Raw genomic sequence first — 22,258 nt, forward strand, 5'->3', positions numbered from 1 at the left:
AAAGAAAGAAAGAAAGAGAGAGAGAGAGAGAGAGAAAGAAAGAAAGAAAGAAAGAAAGAAAGAAAGAAAGAAAGAAAGAAAGAAAGAAAGAAAGAAAGAAAGAAAAGATACAGATTCTACCAGCAAAACTGAACGGCAAAGGTGGAGATGTCCAGAAGGCATCTGGGTCTAGAGAACAACAACAACAAAAATGGTACAAACAGGAGATAAACATTAATGAATTATCATTGAATAGGTAGAGAGGATCACCCAGAGACAAAAAGAAAAAGTGAGACAATGACAGAACCCTGAGACTAACATAGGGGAAGAAAGAGTCTACAAATAAATATGAGAAATGGCCAAGGAGAGAGAGGATGAAAACCATGAGGGTGTTGTCTCTGAAACCAAAGCCCAAAGCCAGAGTTTCAAGAAGGGGGATAGTTGACAACGTCAAATACACACACACACACACACACACACACACACCACTATATAAATAAATTTAATTTAATGGTGATATACCACGCTCAGGGATTGAAAATTGCAATATAGGTACAGATGTCAATTCTCCCCAAATTAATCCAAAGATTCAGTGTGGAATTGCAAATCACTCAGTAAAATAAAACTCTGTAAATGTACATATATATCTACGCATGTGTATGTGAGATATATATGTATGTGATTTTATTGAGCATGGAGAAAAAAATGCAGAAAGATACACACCAGGAATTTAATATAGGTTACCTGAGGTCTGTTGAAGGTGATGAGAGTGGTTGGGAAGTTAAGGTGGAAAAAAGAGAGGCAAGAAAGAGAAAGGAAAGGAAAAAAGACTTCTAAGAAAGCATGAGTGATTTTTATCAAAAGTGTAGGTTTATGTACATTTTTACCTGTATGTACATATATAAAGAATTTTTTAATGAAATTGAAAAAGTGATAGATACCTCTCAGAATTTGGAAGAGGTATTAATGAGACTTTTATAATTTACTCTATATAGTTGTGAATTGTTTGAAATTCAAAAATTAAGAATGCAGTCATTTATATTACTTGCAAATAAAAATTAGATATTAAAATGAGGACTCAGACCTCATTAACCAAAAGCAATAACTTACTAAATTCTATCCTGTCTTAGAGTTTTGGTCTTTTCCCATAATTATTCCCTTAAAACTTTCTCGTCATTATTCTTTATTTTAAAAAGAGATTTCCTCTGCAGGTAGAGATCTGGAAAAAAAAATAAATAAAGGATTCCTTTAGCACTTAAAAAAAAAACCTATAGCTTCTATTTTATATAAAAACCCTGAGATGGGAAAGCTAACTCGTGTCAATCTTACTCCTATTTGGCAGTACTAAACTATATAATACTGCTTTTTGCCACTCTCTCTTTAAAATGTGGAAATTATTATTTTTAAATAGCAAGGAAAACTGAGCTTAGCCTACATCAAAAAAAAAAATACAATCTTATATACTAGAATACAAGACATTTTGTCCTTTAGACAACTAGTCTGTTTTCTAAAAATAACTACTTTTTACCATTAAATGAATGTGGGTCTTAGAACTATTACTGAATTTTCTTTTATTATCAAATACAAATCCAGCATATCCTATGTAAAAAGCTGATGGCCCTTTTCTGCATATTATTTCAGATCTTGTCTTTCTATCTCCACAAGGATTTTCTATATATTTCTCATAAACAAGAAACTCCACATATTTACTACTTACCTTATGGGTGAACAAAAAAAATCACGATTGGGTTTGCAGAACCTTAAAGTTGCACCGTGTGTGGCTCATTAGTGGAAAAATTGCTGCTGGTTGCAGATATAAAGGCTCTGATCAGGTGGCTGTGGGGCCCTAATCCAGAATGAGCACAGTTATTTTGATCAATGGAGTTTAACCTAGTCCTCCCCCAAGGTTCAAAATGTCCTCTGGTGCTTTGCAATTTTCTTACAGTATTTTTTTCTAATTGATATCAAGCTGGGACCTCTCCTGGTATATCATATTTGGAAATGAAACGTGAAACAAATGAGAATTTTCCTTTTGCGTTGGTGAATGCATACAGTGATTTATGTTTGGGTGCATTTCTTTCAGTCTGTTGATTGTTCTAGGAATCGATGCTCGTAGATCAATGAGTCATGTCCGATTTCATAAACAAGTGCCTGGGGTGAGTCTGGCCTCATAAATGCGGACAAATAATAATGGAGTGGCAATCAAACCTAAAGTCTTATTGCAAATCATGACATGCTGAAAGAAGAAACATCTCAAAAAGAGAATAAACATTTTTAGGGTCGGGTGTGATGGTTCATGCCTATAATATCAGCACTTTGGGAGGCCAAGGCAGAAAGATTGCTTGAGGCCAGGAGTTGGAGACCAGCCTGAGTAACATAGTGAGACCCCCGTCGTTACCAAAAAAAATAAAAAAAATTAACAAGGTATTGTGGTGCATGCCTGTAGTCTTAGCTACTCAGGAGGCTGAGGAGGGAAGATAACGTTAAGCCAGGAGTTCAAGGAGGCTGCAGTGCTATGATTGCACCACCGCATTCCAGCCTTGGTGACAGAGCAAGACTCTGTCTCAAAAAAAAAAAAAAAAAAAAAAAAAGAGAGAGAGAAAGAAAAGAAAAAGAAAGAAAAGAAAAGAAAAAGGCCAGCACTTGGTGGCTCATGCCTGTAATTCCAGCACTTTGGGAGGCCTCAAGCAGATCGCTTGAGCCCAGGAGTTCGAGACTAGCCTGAACAACATTGCAAAACCCCATCTCTACAAAACAATACAAAATTAGCTGGACATGGTGGTGTGCACCTGTAGTTCCAGCTACTCGGGAGGCTGAGGTGGAAGGATAGCTTGAACCCAGGAGGTGGAGGCTGCAGTGAGCCCAGATCGCGACACTGCACTCCAACCTGGGCAACAGAGCAAGACTCCATCTCAAAAAAAAAAGAAAAGAAAAAAAGAAAAAGAAAAAAAAAATAAACCTCTCCTCCTCTTCTTCTTCTTCTTCTAAAGAAAAAAAAAACCTCCTCTCCTCCTCTCTTCTCCTCCTCCTCCTCCTCCTCCTCCTCCTCCTCCTTCTTCTTCTTCCTCCTCCTCCTCCTCGTCCTCTTCCTCTTCCTTTTCTTCCCCCTTCCCCGGCCCCTCTCCCTCTCCCTCCTTCTCTTCCTCCTCCTTGGAAAAGGAGGTTTCCGAGAGGTGGTGCCGCCTCAGCGCTGCACAGCCTGCTCTCTAGTTGCAGCCACCCACGTGGTCAAGCGCTACAGGCCCCACCTTCCAGGATGGCTAGCGGCCGCCTGCCTCCCAGGCCCCAGCACAGGACACACGGGGTGCGAGGGCACACAGGGTGCGAGGGCACACGGGATGCGAGGGCACACAGCAGCCAGGCCTTTCACTGGGCCGCGAGCTGCCTCGAGGTGAACAGGTCCGTGGGGGCGGGAGGGTGTGCAGACATCCGGAGGCTGAGGGCCGCCCCTCAGAAGCTGGTGTTCACTGGGACTGGCTGTTGGCCGGAGTCGCTCCCCCGGCTCCCTTCTCCGGGAGGGATTTCACGTGGATCTGGTTGCGCAGCACAGCGACCCTCACCATCCGGCCTTGGGCGCTGTGCTGAAACTACAGCGATTCGCAGAGACTTCTCGAAGGTGGTGCTTGCGCTGATCCACATCCTCCCGGATTTGCTGCCTCAGCTCACCCTCCTGCGCTGCCACCGCTGGGCTGAGGGCGTGGCCATCCTGTGTGTGTTGAGGGCGCAGTTGCGAATCTAGGCGTACAGGGTCCTGACGGTGGGGAGGTGGGGGAGTGGGGGTGGGGGAGGTACACATGTCCGAGAGCAGGTTGTCCTACATTTCCTCCTTTTTTGTTTTTTTGGAGACAGAGTCTCGCTTTGTCTCCCAGGCTGCAATGCCGCGGCGCGATCTCGGCTGACTGCAACCTCTGCCTCCCAGGCTCAGGCAATTTTGCCTCGGCCTCCCGAGTAGCTGGGATTACAGGCGGGCACCACCACAACCGGCTACTTTTTGTATTTTTTAGTAGAGACGGGATTTTGCCATGTTGACCCAACTGGTCTCAAACTTCTGGCCTCAAGACTCAAGGTGGCCACATCGTCCAGCATCTTCAGACACGAGGCACACTTGGACTCGTGGAATTTGAAGACGAGGTCTCCAACCTGCGGCTCTAACTCCAAGAACAACTTGAAGGAGCTGCTGGAGATGAGGTTGCGCTGCAGCTCCTGCTGGTCGAAGGTGGCCAAGGCGCACAGGCCCCCAAAGACGGCCTCGTTGCTGGGGGACAGCAGCTCGGAGACGTCACAGTGATCAAACCGAGCCAGCAGGAAGCATTTGGCAGCCTTCTTGTACTTCCTCACGGCCAGCTCCGCCAAGCCTGCAGCGCATGGGAGTTCAGTGAGGACCGCCTGCGCCTGGTTGGTTGCCCCGCTGTCCTCACTACTCGGCAATCTGCAGGATGGACTCGGCCTTGCAGACGCGGCTCAGCACGTAAGGCCAATGTTGCAAGTAGACGCTGACCTTGAAGACATTGAGGACATGTTGATGGCGTGCTTGGCGCTGCTGCAGTAGCCTCAGGCCGTGAGTGACACTTGAGGGCATTGCTGAATCATCGTGGCCACGCCTGCTGCGCTCCTTGGTGGAGTTGCCCTTGTAGTTCTTCAGGTCTGCGTCCGGCTTCTCCAGCTTCAGCAGGGCCTCCTTCTGAGTGGCCTCCACCCAGGCCGTGTCCAGGGGCAGAGGGGCTCCACGCCACTTTCGGGGATGGCGTCAGGTGAGTTCCGCAGATTCCTGGTGGCCTCCAAGAGCTTCCGGTGGACCTCTTCGTACAGGTCCACGTTAAAGATTATCTGCAGGAAGAAGAGTGCCATCTTCAGGGCCTCTGCCCGCAGCAAGGGGCAATAGTCAGCCAGCAATAAACTGCAGCGGCTCGGTGCGCATCCGGCAGCTGCAGCTGCCAACGCACTGCTCCAGTTCCAGGGTGGGGTCCACCAAGTAGTTGACGTCGGGTGCATTCTGCAGGTCCTCCGGGGGATCCTTGTCGACTTGCATGGGCACCACGGCCGCCTCTTTAGAGCAGCGTACAGGACGACAAGCTGGCCCTCAAGATTAAGTTCCTGGCCGTGCGGGGCAGGAGGTCACACCTACAGCAAATTTTATTGTGTGTGTGTGTGTTTTTAATGAAGTGGAGTCTTCCTCTGTCACTCAGGCTGGGGTGCAGTGGCGCTCACTGCAACCTCTGCCTCCCGGGTTCAAGCGATTATCCTGCCTCAGCCTCCTGAGTAGCTGGGATTACAAGCATGCGCCACCACGCCCGGCTAATTTTTGTATTTTTAGTAGAGACGGGGTTTCACCATGTTGGCCAGACTGCTCTCGAACTCCTGGCCTCAAGTGATGTGCCCTCCTCAGCCTCCCAAAATGCTGGGATTACAGCCATGAGCCACCGCGCGGAGCCCCTACTGCAAATTAAGCACCTGAACCATCAGCGGCATCTTGCACCTGCCCCGCCACAGCATGCCGTCCATTTCTGTGCCAATAGTCTATTATTATTATTATTATTATTATTATTATTATTATTTTAAAGATAGGGTCTTGCTCTGTTGCCCAAGCTGGACTCCAACTCCTGGGCTCAAGTGATCCTCTTACCTCAGCCTCCTGAGTAGCTGGGACTACAGGTGTGTGTCACCATTCTTGTTGTAGCAATACTCTATTAGGTCAAAACAAACGACTCAAGAAAGTATTTTTCTTTTTAAATAGAGAATCCGGAAGCCAATAGTAACCTTAGAAACCTAGGTCTGATTTTTTAGAGAAAGAATGAGAATTCCAGAGAGGTCAAACGACTTGCCCAATGCTGATAGACCAGGTCTCCAAACTCTCAGTGTGCAGCATCTTTCACTAATCACATCTCAAGCATATAATCTTCTTGCCATCTTAGAGGTGTTGACTGCAAGGGCATCACTAGAATCCAATGAGGGTTTCAGATCACGGCTCTGAGGCACATTTCTAAGCTTGCTCTTTTCCATATAAAATGTAGAAGTGCTTAAAATTACTGATAGTTCATCGTTATCATCTGCCTATTCTATTTTTGGTCATTTAGTTTTTAAAAAAGGATGATAATGAAAGGTAGACAGGTGACATTAAACTTTCACTAGCCTGGCACATCAGCCCAAAGTACAAATTATCTGTCAGAATTAACTAGAGGTAAAAACATATGCTGTATTAATAACTGTATTTGTACAGTATTAGGTAAAAAGTCACCTGAAAAGTAACAGATGTAATATCTTGAATGCATTTATCAGAGTCAGAATATTAAACATCGATAAGCAAAGGATGCATGTGTAATCTCTCAGAGAACAATAAAGTTAAGAGAGGTAAAATTGAATTAAAAGTAGTCAACCTAAAAGAAATTAAAGAAGAGGAGAGGAATTAACACAGAGGAGATAGGACATAATAGAGGAAAGAGTTGGATGGAAGATTTAAATTCCCCCACAGAAAAACAATACTTCATCCTTAGGACAATTGCAGAGATTAGTGCCTCCATTAAAGTCTTGAAAGGGGCCAAGCACAGTGGCCCCTTTCAAAGGGCCAGCACTTTGGAAGGCTGAGTCGGGTGGATCACTCGAGGCCAGGAGTTCGAGACGAGCCTGGGCAACATGGTGAAACCCATCTCTACTAAAAATACAAAACATAGCCACATGTGGTGGCACATGCCTGTAATTCCAGCTACTTGGGTTGGCTGAGACACGAAAATTGCTTGAACCCGGGAAGCAGAGGTTGCAGTGAGCCAAGGTCACACCATTACACTCCAGCCTGGGGCCTGGGCAAGAGTGAGACCCTGTCTCAAAAAAAAAAAAGACACTAAAGGTGCAGCATGGTACTACCTATCTCATCCTTTGTACAGAAAAAGAATAATAGATCTTAGAAAATTATCACCTTAATCATGCACTGACTCCAATTGCAGTTACTGCTCCAGATGTGGTATCTTTAATGGAAGAAATCTAATTAGTCTTGTTACACAGTACGCAGCCATTCACATGGCAAATACTTTTTCTCTATATCGATTTGCAAATATTAACAGAAGTCATTTGCCTTAAAAAAGAACAAAGTGAATGAACTGTCTTAACATAAATTTCAAAAATATTCTTAGTGACTGGGCACAGTAGCTCACACCTGTAATCCCAGCAATTTGGGAGGCTGAGGCGGGTGGATCACCCGAGGTCGGGAGTTCAAGACCAGCCTGACCAACATGGTGAACCCCCATCTCTACTAAAAATTTTAAAAAATTAGCCAGGCGTGGTGGCACATGTCTGTAATCCCAGCTACTTGGGAGGTTGAGGCAGGAGAATTGGTTGAACCTCGGAGGTGGAGGTTGCAGTGAGCCCAGATTGCACACACTCTAGCCTGGGCAACAAGAGCAAAACTCCATTTGAAAAAAAAAAAAAACTGAGTGAATAAAGGAAATCACAGAACAATACATACATTGGAATACTCTCATAAATTTAAAACTCTCAAATAATTCTATATGTCGTTTATAGAAATACATATTTTTATGAAATATATATATATGTATTTTTTTTTAATTCTAAGCTTCCATGAGCTGAGCAGGCCTGACATCTGAGAATGGTTCCTTTCTTGATTTTTATAAGGCCCTCGAGTGTTAAAATGTATGCTGCCAACCTCCAACAATTTGCTTTTATCTGGCAGGGTCAACAATACATCTTTCACCATCTTGCCTGAGGGCTACATCAATTTTCCTGTTCGCTGCCATAATCTAGACCACAGAGGTCTAGATGATCTTGATATCCCCCGGAATACCATACTGGGTTACTACATTGATAACTTATGCTGATTAGACCTGATGAGCAAGAGAAAAGTACCGTAGATGTTTTAGTAAGAAGACAAATGCAGGCCACAGGGTAGAATACAAGCCCCACAAAAATTAAGGGACCTGCCACTTCAGCAAAGTTTCTAGAGATCCAGTCCTCCCCAAGTGAAAGTAGTTTCTATCCCTTGCACTGCAACTACCACTATCACCAACACCAAAAAAAAAAAAAAAAAAAAAGGTGCAAGGCTTGATAAGCCTTTGTGAATTATGGAGGTCATTTGATATGCTACTCTGGTCCATTAAATGAGTAACCTGTAAGGCTGTGAGTTTTACTGAGAAACAGAGAAAGAAAAAGCTCTGCAGTAAGTTCAGGCTGCAGTTCAAGAGTGTGCAAAATCCCAGCAAATTCGATGAACTCAAAGAAACTTTAGCTAATAAATATGTGATATGGTTTGACTATGTCCCCACACAAATCTCACCTTGTATTGTAATAATCTCCAGGTGTCAAGGGTGGGGCCATGTGGAGATAATTTAATCATGGGATGGTTTCCCACATAGTGTTCTCGTGGTACTTAATAAGTCTCATGAGATATAATGGTGTTATAAATGGGAGTTCCCCTGCACAAACTCTCTTGCCTGCCACCATGATTGTGAGGCCTCCCCAGTCATATGGAGCTGTGAGTCCACTAAACCTCTTTTTCTTTATAAATTACCCAGTCTTGGGTATATCTTTATCAGCAGATATGAGAACTGACTAATACGATATGTCACATGGAGGCTCTAGCAAGCCTCAATAAAAGAATCACAGTGCAGAGCTTCAGCGTTCTGGAGCATAGCTATGCGCTGTTAGAGACTGAATGCCTGACCATGGTACATAAAGTGACCAGGTGACCTGAGATATCCAGAATGAAGTGGGTATTATCTGACCCATGCCACCATAAGGTTGGGCACACACAGCAGCAATACGTCAATAAGTGTAAATGTTATATACAACATCAGACTGAAGCAGATCTGGAAGGTGTATTAGTTACATAAGCAGACTCCTCTGATACCCAATACTGTACCTGCTTCTTTTCTCACTCAGTCAACACCTAGAGCCTCAGGTGAAGTTCCTTATGACCAGTTAACTGAGGAGGAGAAAAAATATTTGGGCCTATTTTCCAGATGTTTCTGACTGATGTACCAGCAAAGGCCAGAAATAGACTGCTGCAATGTTACAACGCTAACCAGGAGACAATGATGAAGGGAAATTCTCCTGGGGGGTAAAACTTTGAGCAGCATGTATGATTGTCTTCTTCAACTGGAGTGGGAGAGGGCCAGACATAAGATGTATATTCAAGGGAAGTGGTTAAAGGTTTGGCTGGATGGTTTAAGACTTGGAAAAAACAAAATGTGACAAGGTCTAAGAAAAAGGTATCGTGAAGGGGCTTCTAGGATTAGAGACAAAATGTGAAGACATTTGTGTTTTATGTCAGTGTTCACCAAAGACACCTACTGTAGAAGAGAATCTCAATGAGATGAACAACATAATACATTCTGGGGATGTCAGTCTTGTCTTTCCCTTGCAAATCCAGTGCTTGCTCAATGGACCCATATACAAAATCACCATGGTGGTGAGAAAGAAGGCGATGGGCTCAGCGACATGGACTTTGACTCACCAAAACTGACCTGGGGCCTCCATTGTGGAGGGCTTAATATGTCAAGAACAAAGTCAAAGTTAAGTCCCAATATGGACTAGCCACCTACCTACTAGCAGGTTTCTTACATCAGACTGACCTTATCCATGGAGGGGAATGTAATTTGTTCTCATTAGGAGAGACATATTCTTCAGCATGGATTTACCTCCCTGACCTTAATGCTTTTGTCAGCACCACAAGCACAGCCAAACGGAATACTTATTCACCATTATGGCATTGTATACATTTTCTGTTCAAGAAACAGATTTCACAGGAGAAGCTCAGCAATGGGCTTATGCTCACGTAACTTTTCAAGAATTTAAAAAGAGGGAACACATTCCAATTCATTTTATGAAGTTAGCATAATAACTTGGATACCAAAACCTTACAAGACATTAAGAAAGAAAAAAACGTAAGCCAATCTCACACACAAAAAAACAACAGAATATCCTAAACATACATTAGTATAGTAAACTAAATCCAACAATATATTTAAAAAGGATATAATATATTAATAATTTAAAGTTGGGTTTATTGTGTTGACAAGGAGTTTTAAGAAAAAATGAAATAAAAATAAAGTTAAGTTTATTCTGAAACTGCAAGATTTAATTTTTTTGATGATTTATTTTACCACACTTAATAAAGGAGAAAATAAATAAAGGAGGAATTTTTTTTTTTTTATATGGAATCTCACTCTGTCACCCAGGCTAGAGTACAGTGGTACAATTTCAGCTCACTGCAACCTCTGCCTCCCAGGTTCAAGGGATTCTCCAGCCTCAGCCTCCCAAGGAGCTGGGATTACAGGTGTGTGCCACCATGCCCAGCTAATTTTTGTATTTTTCGTAGAGACAGAGTTTCACCATATTGGTCAGGCTGGTCTCGAACTCCTGACCTCAAGTGATGCATCTGCCTTGGCCTCCCAAAGTGCTGGGATTACAGGCGTGAGCCACCGCGCCCAGCCTGGAAAGAAACTTTTGTAAGCTGATAAACAGTACACATTTTTTCCTTTTTTTTTTTTTTCTGAGACAGGGTCTCACACTCTCTCCCAGGCTGGAGTGCACTGGCACAATCATGGCTCACTGGAGCCTTGACTTCCCAAGCCCAAGCAATCCTCCCACTTCAACCTCCTGAGTAGCTGGGACCACAGGAGTGTGCCACCACACACTGGCACCACCACATCTGGCTAATTTTTTTTTTTTTTTTGTAGGACAGATTCCCACTATGTTGCCCAGGCTGGTCTTGAACTCCTGGGTTCAAGCGATCATCCTGCCTTGGCCTCCCGAAGTGCTGGGATTACAGGCATGAGCCAGTGCACGCTGCCCAGCTTTGTGTTCTTGATGTAGAAGCTGGTAAAAAGGAAAAATACATTAAATAAATTAGTAAATAAAAGCAAGCAGGTGCCCAAATATGAATACCTGTGTTTATAATACTCCAGAGTAGCTTAAATGTGGAAACAACCCAAATGTCCACTGAATGGTTAAATAAAAAGTGGTAGGCTGGGCACGGTGGCTCACACCTGTAATCCCAACACTTTGGGAGGCTAGGAGGGGGATTGCTTCAGCTCAGGAGTTCGAGACCAACCTGGGCAACACCGCAAAACCTTGTCTCTACAAAATATACAAAAATTAGCTGGGTATAGTGGTGTGCGCCTGCAGTCCCAGATACTTGGGAGGCTGAGGTGAAAGGACCACTTGAGCCCAAGAGGTCGAGGCTGCAGTGACCAGTGACTGCACCATTGCACTCTAGCCTGGGCAACAAAGTGAGACCTTGTCTCAAAAAAGAAAGTAAATAAATAAATAATAAAATAAAATAGGCCAGACATGGTGGCTCATGCCTATAATCTCAGTGCTTTGGGAGGCCAAGGTGGGTGGATCACTTGAGGCCAGGAGTTCGAGACCAGCCTGGATAACATGGTGAAACACCGTCTCTACTAAAAATACAAAAAAAAGTCTGGGTGCAGTGGCTCATGCCTGTAATCCCAGCACTTTGGGAGTCTGAGGTGGGAGGATCACCTGAGGTCAGGAGTTTGAGACCAGCCTGGCCAACATGGAGAAACCCCGTCTCTGCTAAAAATACAAAAAAAATTAGCCAGGTGTGGTGGCAGGTGCCTGTAATCCCAGCTACTTGGGAGGCTGAGGCAGGAGAATCAGTTGAACCCAGGAGGTGGTGTTTGCAGTGAGCTGAGATCACGCCATTGTACTCCAGTCTGGGCCACAAGAGTGAAAGTCCATCTCAAGCAATTCTCCTGCCTCAGCCTCCCGAGTAGCTGGGACTACAGGCGCCCACCACCATGCCCAGCTAATTTTTCGTTTTTGTATTTTTAGTAGAGACAGGGTTTCACCGTGTTAGCCAGGATGGTCTCGATCTCCTGACCTCGTGATCTGCCCGCCTTGGCCTCCCAAAGTGCTGGAATTACAGGCATGAGCCACTGCGCCCGGCCAATGGCATTATTTCTAACAGTTCCGAACTAGAACACAAATGTCTACGACAGTAGGATAGATAAATTGTGGTTCAATTGAAATATATACAGCAGTGAGAAAGAATTTACTATTGCTATACTCAACACAGGCATGAACCTCACATACTGATTAATGAAATAAGCCAAATAGTATCTACAGTTATAATTTCATTTGGAAGTTCAAAGACAAGCAAAACTAATCTATGATAATATAAATCAGAAATAGTGTTCTGATAATGTTTGTCCGTAGGGAGAAGGAAGGACTATTACTAGGAATGGGGGGCACTCTGAAGGGCTGGTAATGTTCTAATTCTTGTTCCGGGTGCTGTTACACAAGTGTTCATCTTGGTGAAAACTCTATTTCTTTCATGTACTTTTCTATGTGAATGCTATACCTCAATTTTAAGTTTGACATTTTTATGTCAATACCTTCTTTCTAACAAGGCAAGAACTGTAACACTTGTATGCTTTCTTGATCTCCTCTACTTGCCATTATGTTGTTACTGTCTAAAATTATAATTCTGGTTTATTGCTTTCTAAAAAATTCTTTCTCCCCCTATACACATGTTACCAAGGTATCTGAACACTGTTATCCCCATAGCTTTTGTAGTATCTTCTAGACTTTTTGTTGAGTATGTTTTTCCAAACTTTTTCAATGTGAATCATTGGCAAATCTTTTTCTTTTCTTGAGATAGAGTCTCACTCTGTCACCAGGCTGCAGTGCAGTGGCCCGATCTTGGCTCACTGCAATCTCTGCCTCCTGGGTTCAAGCAATTCTCCTGCCTCAGCCTCCCGAGTAGCTGGGATTACAGGCGTGCGCCACCACACCCAGTTAATTTTTGTATTTTTAGTAGAGACAGGGTTTCACCATGTCAGCCAGGTTGGTCTTGATCTCTTGACCGAGTGATCTGCCTGCCTCAGCCTCCCAAAGTACCGGAATTACAGGCGTGAGCCACCGCACATGGCCCGGCAAATCTTTTTTCATTTTTTTAAAAAATTTTCCAGTAGCTTTTGAGGTACAAGTGGTTTTCAGTTACATGGATGAACTGCATAGTGCTGAAGTCTAGGATTTTAGTGCACCAGTCACCGAAGTCACAAACGTTGTATTCAATATGCAGTTTTTCATCCCCTCCCTGTTCCACCTTCTGGGTCTCCAATGTCCATTATACTACTCTGTATGCATTTGCATACCCATTTATAAGCAAGAACATGTGGTATCTGGCTTTTTTTTCCCCTCTGGTTCCCAAGTTTTATTCACGAACCCATACAAAAAATTCCAGATAAATGAATTTTAATCCCTCATCTTCCTCCTCCTGTTTGTCCTGGCTAATTTGGAAGTAACATAATTCATAACTTTCTTCGCTGTTAGCAACTACATGCAACCAATCACACAGATTATTCTTCTTCAAATATTTTTTTGTGTGTGAGATATTTCAAATACCTTTAGGAAAAAGTCGCCTCAGAAGTCATGGTGATCTTGCTCTTGGTCCGTTCCATGGTCACAACCCCTCCACCTAGATTCCCAGCTTTTCCATTCACTTTGATCCCCTCTTGCAAAAACTGCTCAAAGTTAGCAGCATCCATGTTTCCATCTTCTACAGCAGGAGCAATTAAGAGTAAACTTCAGAACCTGATTCTTTTTTCTGCTCTGGTTTGCCACAAGCTTTTTCATGAGTGCCATGGTGGCAGTGGAAGCAAAAAGGGGTATCTGGGTTTTTTGTTTTTGTTTTTTGGTACGGAGTCTCACTTTGTTGCCCAGGCTAGAGTGCAGTGGCACTATCTCGGCTCACTGCAATCTGCGCCTCCTGGGTTCAGGTAATTCTCCCTGCCTCAGCCGCCGAGTAGCTGGGATTACAGGCGCCTGCCACCATGCCCAGCTAATTTTTGCATTTTTAGTAGAGACAGCGTTTTGCCACGTTGCCCAGGCTGGTCTCAAACTCCTGACCTCAGGTGATCTGCCCACCTCACCCTCCCAAAGTGCTGGGATTACAGGCGTGAGCCACTGTACCTGAATGTTATCTGGTTTTCAATTCCTGAGTTACTTCACTTAGAACAACAGCCTCCAGTTCCATATAAGTTGCTGCAAAATACATTATTTTATTCTTTTTGTGTGTCTGAGTAGCACTCCATGATATATGTGTACCACATTCTCTTTATCCACTCATTGATGGACACTCAGGTTTATTCTGTCTTTGCAACTGTGAATCGTGCTGCAATAAATGTGTGTAGGTGTTTTTCTGATACAGTGACTTCTTTTCTTTTGGATAGAGATCTTTGGTAAATCTTAATGTTTTTATTATACTCACATTTGAATGACAATTTAGATTAAAACTTTAAGTCCAGTACTTTAAATACATTACTTTTCTGCACCCAGTATTGTTGAGAAGACTGAAGTCGATCTTATTCTTGTTCCTTTATACATTTACTCTAAAAGCTTTTAGATTTTTCTCATTATCTTGATACTCTTAAATTTCAGTATGTCTCTCATTTGGTGCCCTATGGCCCTTTCAATCTATATTTTTTTCCTCCTTCTAGGCCTCTTACCTGAATGTTGGCACACCTGCTTCTGGCTTCCATCTTGCTTAAATCCACTTTTGTATTTCCTATGTTATTATTATTATTTTTGCTTCCTTTTGGGGGTTTCTCAGCCTGATTTTCCAACTAATTTATTCTGCATCTGTATCTATCCTATTTTTCATTTTAGTTTTAATTTAATTTTATTTTTGAGACAGTCTTGCTCTGTCTCCCAGGCTGGAGTGCAGTGGCGTGATCTCGGCTCACTGCAACCTCCACCTCCCAGGTTCAAGCAATTCTCTGCCTCAGCCTCCTGAGTAGCTAGGAATACAGGCACCCACCACCATGCCCAGCTAATTTTGGTATTTTTAGTAGAGACACGGTTACACCATCTTGGCCAGGCTGGTCTTGAACTCCTGACCTCGTGGATCCATCTGCTTCGGACTCCCAAAGTGCTGGGATTACAGGCATGAGCCACCGCGCCTGGCCTGTATCCTACTTTTACTCCATTTATTGTTATTTATTTTAAATGTTTCATTATTTCTTGTATCACGTTGCTAACATCTTTTAATGTTTATTAGTTTCATTTTAGATTCTGAAAGTCTTATGTAATCCAGTAGTATCTTTCAGTCATACTGTTTGTGAACTCACTTACCTGGTGGTATGAGATCTTCTGTGTGAGAGTATGCACTGGAGAAGGACTGATGGCCAACCCTCTAGTCGGTATTAAAGGTTCAAAGAGAGGGAAGGGACAAGCCCCATGCTGGAGAGCCCTAGCACAAAAATATCACTGCTATTTATTTCAATGTGTAATCCTTTAGGACAGGGCTTCTTCCTTTGAACACCCTGAGAAAAATGGCAATGACAAGAGGCACTTCCTAGATTCTAGGGCCTAGATTATTAACTGAGAATTTCTGTGAGTCTGAAGGCAGAGGGGTGAAGAAGTAATGCCCAAACTAATCAATCCTTACACCTGTTTACTCCAAATCTTCACCCAAAAAGCTATTGTGCTACTCTGATTTTATCTGTGAGGACAACTGCAGCAGAGATACGGCTCACCATTCCGGTACTTGCTGTGAGAAGGCAGACAACAGCAATCAGTTTTCTCAAATAACCTACTCAGAGTCATTCAGCCAGCCACACCCCCACCAGGAACCACTTCAAAATTGCTCCCTATGTTCCCTGGGACTTTTACCTTTCTGATTTTTTAAATTATTACCTAAAAACAATAAAAGTAAAACATTCCAATCAAAATACAACAAAACTTTACATGGTTTTATTATACATAACTGTTATTGAAAGCAAACTTTATACAAAAAGTTTTATACAGATAAAAAAAATCCTTGGCTAGGTAAAGCCATTTTATGTGTGTGCATACACAGAAACACACATACATATATATACACACAGTATTTTACATCATTATACATATTTATAAATACATTATTTAAATTATTTTACAATATACCAAAACAAGGAGAGGCAATTATAAAAGCAAATAAAAAATGGATGAACACTTGAACTAAATAGTCACTAAGTTTAAAATGCTACAAAACTATTTTTTTAATCTACAAAGTCATTTCTTTAAAATATCAAAACTAAGATTTCAATACATCACTGTTGCTTTCATTTTGATAAGTTCTAATATGTTTAAAAATAAATATTTTGACCAAAAACAGATAAGCAAATCAGAGTGATGACTAGAACAAGCTGAACATGCTGATGTGAAATTAGAGTCACTGAGTAATTACAAATGTAGATTATCATCTGGTAATCAAAAAGGTGACAAACCTCCCTCTAGTGCTCATTTAAAACATGAGGAATTTGAAGCTTCTGTGTAGTATGCAATATCAATTAAGAGTCCCAGGAATTCAGCAACTTATCTGTAATGTAAGAAAATGCTAAAGTTATTATTCTATTTTTCTGATAGGACTATGTCATAATATGTTACCTTAAATGAGCTCCATTTAGACAATATTGGTGTTTAATAAACTAGCTTTCTCATCTTCCAATTGGTCTCAAAATTAAAAAAAAAAACTAGCTTTTGCAATCAGTTTGGTAACTATCATTATACTTTGATATTGATAAAAATTTAATAAGACTATAGTACTTGTGGGGAAAAAAATCAATTAAGAGGTAAGCTACCAATAAAATAACACACAATATGTGCTATCCTGCAAGCAAAGAAAATCTCAAATATCAAATTCATTAAACGGTTTAAGATTTTTGGCCAGATGCAGTAGCTTATGCCTGTAATCCCAGCACTTTGGGAGGCCAAAGCAGATGGATCGCTTGAGTCCAGGAGTTCGAGACCAGCCTGGGCAACACAGCAAAACCCCATCTCTATTTAAAAGAATTTACATTCTCTTCACAAGAGAATCATAACATTAAGGTAAAAAAAAAGAAACTTGAATTTCTTAAAGGCAGCAAAAATCTTAAAAAGCACAGTTAATCTAAAAGATAATCAAGCCACTGTTGCCCAGTTCTTTAGAATAAGCTTTTTTAAAAAAACGTTCTTTAGAATAAGCTTCTTCTCCAAATTCCCCATTATTTAAGCTTACATTCTGTTGTGTGCGTGTTTTGTTCAAGTGATTCTCCTGCCTCAGGCTCCCAGTAGGTGGGATTACAGGCATGTTCCCACCATGCCCAGCTAATTTTTGTAATTTTGGTAGAGAGGAAGTATCATCATGTTGGCCGGGCTAGTCTCGAACTCCTGAATTCAGGTGATCCACCCACCTTAGCCTCCCAAAGTGCTAAGATTACAGGCATGAGCCACTGCACCCGGCCACATTCTGAATTATACAAAGAGAAATTTAACATTATAATCACTTGAACCCGAGAGGCAGAGGTTGCAGTGAGCTGCGACCATGCCACTGCACTCCAGCCTGGGCAACAGAGTGAGACTGTCTCAAAACAAACAAACAAACAAACAAAGAAATTTAACATCATAGTAAACTACTACACAATTTTGAAGATCTCACTAGCACTGTGCTCCATGTCCAAATCTAGTTTTTTGGTTTTTTTTTTTTCTTTTCTTTCTGTGAAGGCAGAGTCTCACTCTGTCTTTCAGGCTGGAGTGTAGTGGTACAATCTTGGCTCACCGCAATCTCCGCCTCCCAGGTTTAAGCGATTCTCATGCCTCAGACTCCCAAGTAGCTGGGATTACAGAAAGGTGCCACCATGCCTAGCTAATTTTTGTATTTTTTGTAGAGACGGGGTTTTACCATGTTGGCCAGGCTGGTATAGAACTCCTGGCCTCAAGTGATCCGCCCACCTCGGCCTCCCAAAGTGCTGGGATTACAGGCATGCCACTGTGCCTGGCTCTGTATGTCCAAATATCGTTTCTATTCAGATTTAATTCAAACTTCATTTAAAATTGCATGTTTTGCATTCAAATAATTGGGACAGCAAATCAATTAAAAATATTGTGATACATTAAATATCTTTAAAATTTTGCTTACATAAAAATCCAAAAGATTTAAGCAATTGGCTGAGATCTTAGAGAAAAAAACCTGCTGGTAATTTATTTACTTCCTTAGGTTTTAGAGACTGGGTCTCACTATATTGCCCAGGTTGGAGTGTATTGGTTATTCACAGGCACAATCCTAGTATCCTAGCCTCAGATTTCTAGGCTCAAGCAATCCTCTTGCCTCAGCCTCTCGAGTAGCTGGGACTATAGGAGGGTACCACCACGCCCAGCCTTCTGCTGCTAATTTAAATATTATTGCTCTAATAAACCTGTATTGTACAAGAATGACTTGTACGACAGGTACAAAAACAAAAACTGAGGAAACATGTCTGTGAACATTAACAATTTAATATGGTAAATCATGTCATCAATTTAGATGACGATAGACTTTATGTTTTGTACCTTAATTAGCACTAATTAAAAATGTGAGAAATATTAAATTACCATCACTACACAGACTTCACTGCTTATGAACCACATACTGCTATTCAAGAACGTTTGATTTTATATTTATCTATAAAAACTTTATTATTAATCAAATGGATTTCCCCCCACCTTAGGCTCATCAGCAATCAGAAGGTTGAGGAGAGATGCCATGCTGATCTGAACTGCAGCAGGCTTCACTCTGAGCACGTCCCTGTGGATGAGGTCACCTTAGATGCCTGCTCGAGCAACCATCCTCCAACCTGTGACTGAAGCAGGAACTCAACTGGATGTCTCTCACCCACTATTCACATCTTCAATGACTAACAGGCCATTAACTGCACAACTACAGTGTCAAACATTTATTTTAGTAGTCTCCTGTAGTGTAACCATTAACTACCTGCATTTTGACTTTTCAAAGAGCTTCATTAGCTGCTGGAATCTTTCTGAGACCTGAAAATTTAAAAATGAGTGTTAATTATAAATACCTCGTAATCTTTTCTCATCTTTGAAGAATACTTTCATAAGACAGCTAAAGACAGAAAAAGTCACCTTCAATAACAAAGAGGTAAAGTAATGTTTAGAAAAATATCTTCATGGCCGGGTGTGGTGGCTCATGCCTGTAATCCCAGCACTTTGGGAGGCCCAGGCAGGCGGATCATCTGAGGTCAGGAGTTCGACACCAGCCTGACCAACATGGAGAAACTCCGTCTCTACTAAAAATACAAAATTAGCCAGGCATGGTGGTGCATGCCTGTAATCCCAGCTACTCGGGAGGCTAAGGCAGAAGAATCGCTTGAACCCAGGAGGCAGAGGTTGCAGTGAGCCAAGATCACGCCATTGCACTCCAGCCTGGGCAACAAGAGCGAAACTCCATTTCAAAAAAGAAAAAAATCTTCATACTAAAGGTGATTATTAGTTAATTTTTCAATACCGAACTTTTTTTTTTTTTGAGATGGAGTTTCACTCTTGTTGCCCAGGTTGGACAATGGCGCGATCTCGGCTCACTGCAACCTCCGCCTCCCAGGTTCAAGTGATTCTCCTGCCTTAGCCTCCCGAGGAGCTGGGATTACAGGCATACGCCACCACGCCCAGCTAACTTTTTTGTATTTTTAGTAGAGATGGGGTTTCTCCGTGTTGGTCAGGCTGGTCTTGAACTTGCGACCTCAGGTGGTCCACCTGCCTCAGCCTCCCAAAGTGCTGGGATTATAGGTGTGAACCACCACGCCCGGTCTTTTTTTTTTTTTTTTTTTTGAGACGGAGTCTCGCTCTGTCGCCCAGGCTGGAGTGCAGTGGCGCGATCTCGGCTCACTGCAAGCTCCGCCTCCCGGGTTCACGCCATTCTCCTGCCTCAGCCTCCCGAGTAGCTGGGACTACAGGCGCCCACAACCGCGCCCAGCTAATTTTTTGTATTTTTAGTAGAGACGGGGTTTCACCGTGGTCTCGATCTCCTGACCTTGTGATCCGCCTGCCTCGGCCTCCCAAAGTGCTGGGATTACAGGTGTGAGCCACCGCGCCCGGCCTTTTTTTTTTTTTTTTTTAAGAGACAGAGTCTAGCTCTGTCACCCAGACTGGAGTGTACAGTGTGAAGAGCATAGCTTACTGTAACCTGGGCCCAAGCAATCCTCCCAGCTCGGCCTCCCAAAGTGCTGGGATTACAAGCATTAATATTTCTTAAGCAAACATCAGTTTACAAAACAATCAGGATTGTCCCAGTCATACTTCTTCCACAGTTACCAAGTTTTTAACAATCCTACACTGAGAGGCTGGCTAATAAATATCTACATATTCTAACACTCAAAAAGTAAATCTAAGCCAGCCCAAGAGTTCAAATCTAGCCTGGGCAGCATAATGAGACTCCAACTCTCAAAACATTTTTTTCACACCAGTAATCCCAGCACTTTGGGAGGCTGAGGTTAGCAGATCATAAGAGGCCCAGAGTTCAAGACCAGCCTGGCCAACACAGCAAAACTCTGTCTCTCCAGTAATCTACTAAAAATACAAAAAATTAGCTGGGTGTAGTGGCACACACCTGTAATCCCAGCTACTTGGGTGGCTGAAGCACAAGAATCACTTGACCCAGGAGGTGGTGGTTGCAGTGAGTCAAGATCACGCCATTGGATTCCAGCAGGGTCAACAAAGTGAGACTGTCTCAAAAAAAAAACAAAAACAAAAAAACAAACAAAAAAAACTGAGTGAAACTAACTTTAATTTAAAAAAAAACTTCGCCGGGCACGGTGGCTCAAGCCTGTAATCCCAGCACTTTGGGAGGCCGAGAAGGGCGGATCACGAGGTCAGGAGATCGAGACCAGCCTGGCTAACACGGTGAAACCCCGTCTCTACTAAAAATACAAAAAACTAGCCGGGCGAGGTGGCGGGCGCCTGTAGTCCCAGCTATTTTGGGAGGCTGAGGCAGGAGAATGGCGTAAACCTGGGAGGCTGAGCTTGTAGTGAGCTGAGATCCGGCCACTGCACTCCAGCCTGGGTGACAGAGCGAGACTCTGTCTCAAAAAAAAAATAATAATAAAAAAAAAAATAAAAATAAAAAAAACTTCAATCTAAACATTTATTTATTTACTTTGTCTGTCTGAAACAGGGTCTCACTCTGTCTCAGGCTGCTGTGCAGTGGCATGATCACAGCTCACTGCAGCCTCAACCTCCTGGGCTCAAGCGATCCATTTGCCTCAGCCTCCTGAGTAGCTGGGACTACAGGTGCATGTTACCATGCCCTACTAATTTTTTTGGTTTTTGTAGAGACATGGTCTCACTATGTTGGCCTTGAACTCCTGGGCTCAAGCGATCCTCCCTCCTCAGCCTCCCGAGTAGCTGAGACCACAGGTGCACATGACAGCACCCACTAATTTTTAAAAATTTTTCTGTAGAGGCAGAGGTCTTACCATGTTGCCTGGATGGTCTTGAACTCCTGGCTTCAAGGGATCCTCTCGCCTTGGCTGTGCTGGGATTATAGGTGGGAGCCACCACACTCAGCCTAAATTTTAAGTATTTAGAGTAATAACATCTGTGAACCAATAGAGATGTAAAAATTGGGTAGTTACCTGATTTGGATTTTTATCCAACTTGGTGGCTAAATATGCAAATGTTTTAAATGATGGCCCTCTTTTCTGACACTCCAGTAAAATTTCCCGGTCATCATTTCTGAGGAGGAAAAAAATGGTATTTAGTCTTAGTACACTGTAGTAGAAAGGTAATGAAAATCCCACTGCCTTAAAGTCCACCAACCAGGGAAATTTAAACCCATAGGAAAAAGTGTATATATCAAAATATGGACAATGGGTATCTCTGAGAAATAAGATTTAGATGATTTTGCTCTATGAGTTCATATGTATTCTATAACAAACGTACTGATTTATTTTCCCAATAACAAAATTAAAGTATTTCTTTTTAATTTTACCTTTAATGTATACACTAAAAAACTTAGGGCCCAAAGACAGTCACAGACATACTAAGCAGAAGAACCAGAACTAAAATAGAATCCACATCTCCTAATTCCCAGACCTCTGCTTTTACTACATACTCTGACCAAATGTGTATTAATACAATTGCTGAGATTTTATACTGCCATCTGCAAAGTTACCTGAAATGGGGATTTGAGGACCGTGGAATTAACAAAACTGATCACCAGTTTTCACAAAATTAAGCTTCTCTCATTAAGCATTCTAGTCAAGTATATCTACCTCTAGTCCAATGATTCATAACTGTGGTTACTTTTACATCTGAATGGGGTCTTGATTTCCTTAAACAGTTCATATAAAACTCATAAGTGTACGGGCATGGTGGCTCATGCCTATAATCCAGCACTTCAGGAGGTGGGCGGATCACCTGAGGTCAGGAGTTCGAGACCAGCCTGACCAACATGGAGAAACCCCGTCTCTACTAAAAATACAAAATTAGCTGGGCGTGGTGGCATGCCCCTGTA

General features: G+C 42.5%; 1 protein-coding gene and 2 pseudogenes across 27 annotated transcripts in view; all 3 read right to left on the reverse strand.

Annotated features, from left to right (window-relative positions):
- Positions 1–3,798: 3,798 nt before the first annotated feature.
- On the reverse strand, positions 3,799–7,724 carry LOC102117855 (COP9 signalosome complex subunit 1 pseudogene; annotated as a pseudogene).
- A 5,176-nt stretch (positions 7,725–12,900) lies between these two features.
- Positions 12,901–14,107, reverse strand: LOC135970416 (large ribosomal subunit protein eL22 pseudogene; annotated as a pseudogene).
- A 1,576-nt stretch (positions 14,108–15,683) lies between these two features.
- The window catches only part of CASP8AP2 (caspase 8 associated protein 2), a 47,043-nt gene continuing 40,468 nt past the window's right edge, over positions 15,684–22,258 (reverse strand). For 15 of the 27 annotated variants that reach the window (XM_065543706.2, XM_065543717.2, XM_065543713.2 and 12 more), the window contains 2 exons: positions 21,378–21,477; positions 20,113–20,468 (listed from right to left, as the gene is read on the reverse strand). In XM_065543706.2, coding sequence (XP_065399778.1) covers positions 20,238–20,468; positions 21,378–21,477 — 331 coding nt within the window. In that variant the 3' untranslated portion in view covers positions 20,113–20,237. Of the gene's footprint in view, positions 16,313–18,453; positions 18,775–20,110; positions 20,469–21,377; positions 21,478–22,258 lie in introns of those variants that run through there. The other 12 variants (XM_015449077.3, XM_005552362.4, XM_065543721.1 and 9 more) reach the window with 5 other exon arrangements.

This window comes from Macaca fascicularis, chromosome 4, assembly GCF_037993035.2.
Source record: "Macaca fascicularis isolate 582-1 chromosome 4, T2T-MFA8v1.1".
In the NCBI taxonomy this organism is placed as follows: domain Eukaryota; kingdom Metazoa; phylum Chordata; class Mammalia; order Primates; family Cercopithecidae; genus Macaca; species Macaca fascicularis.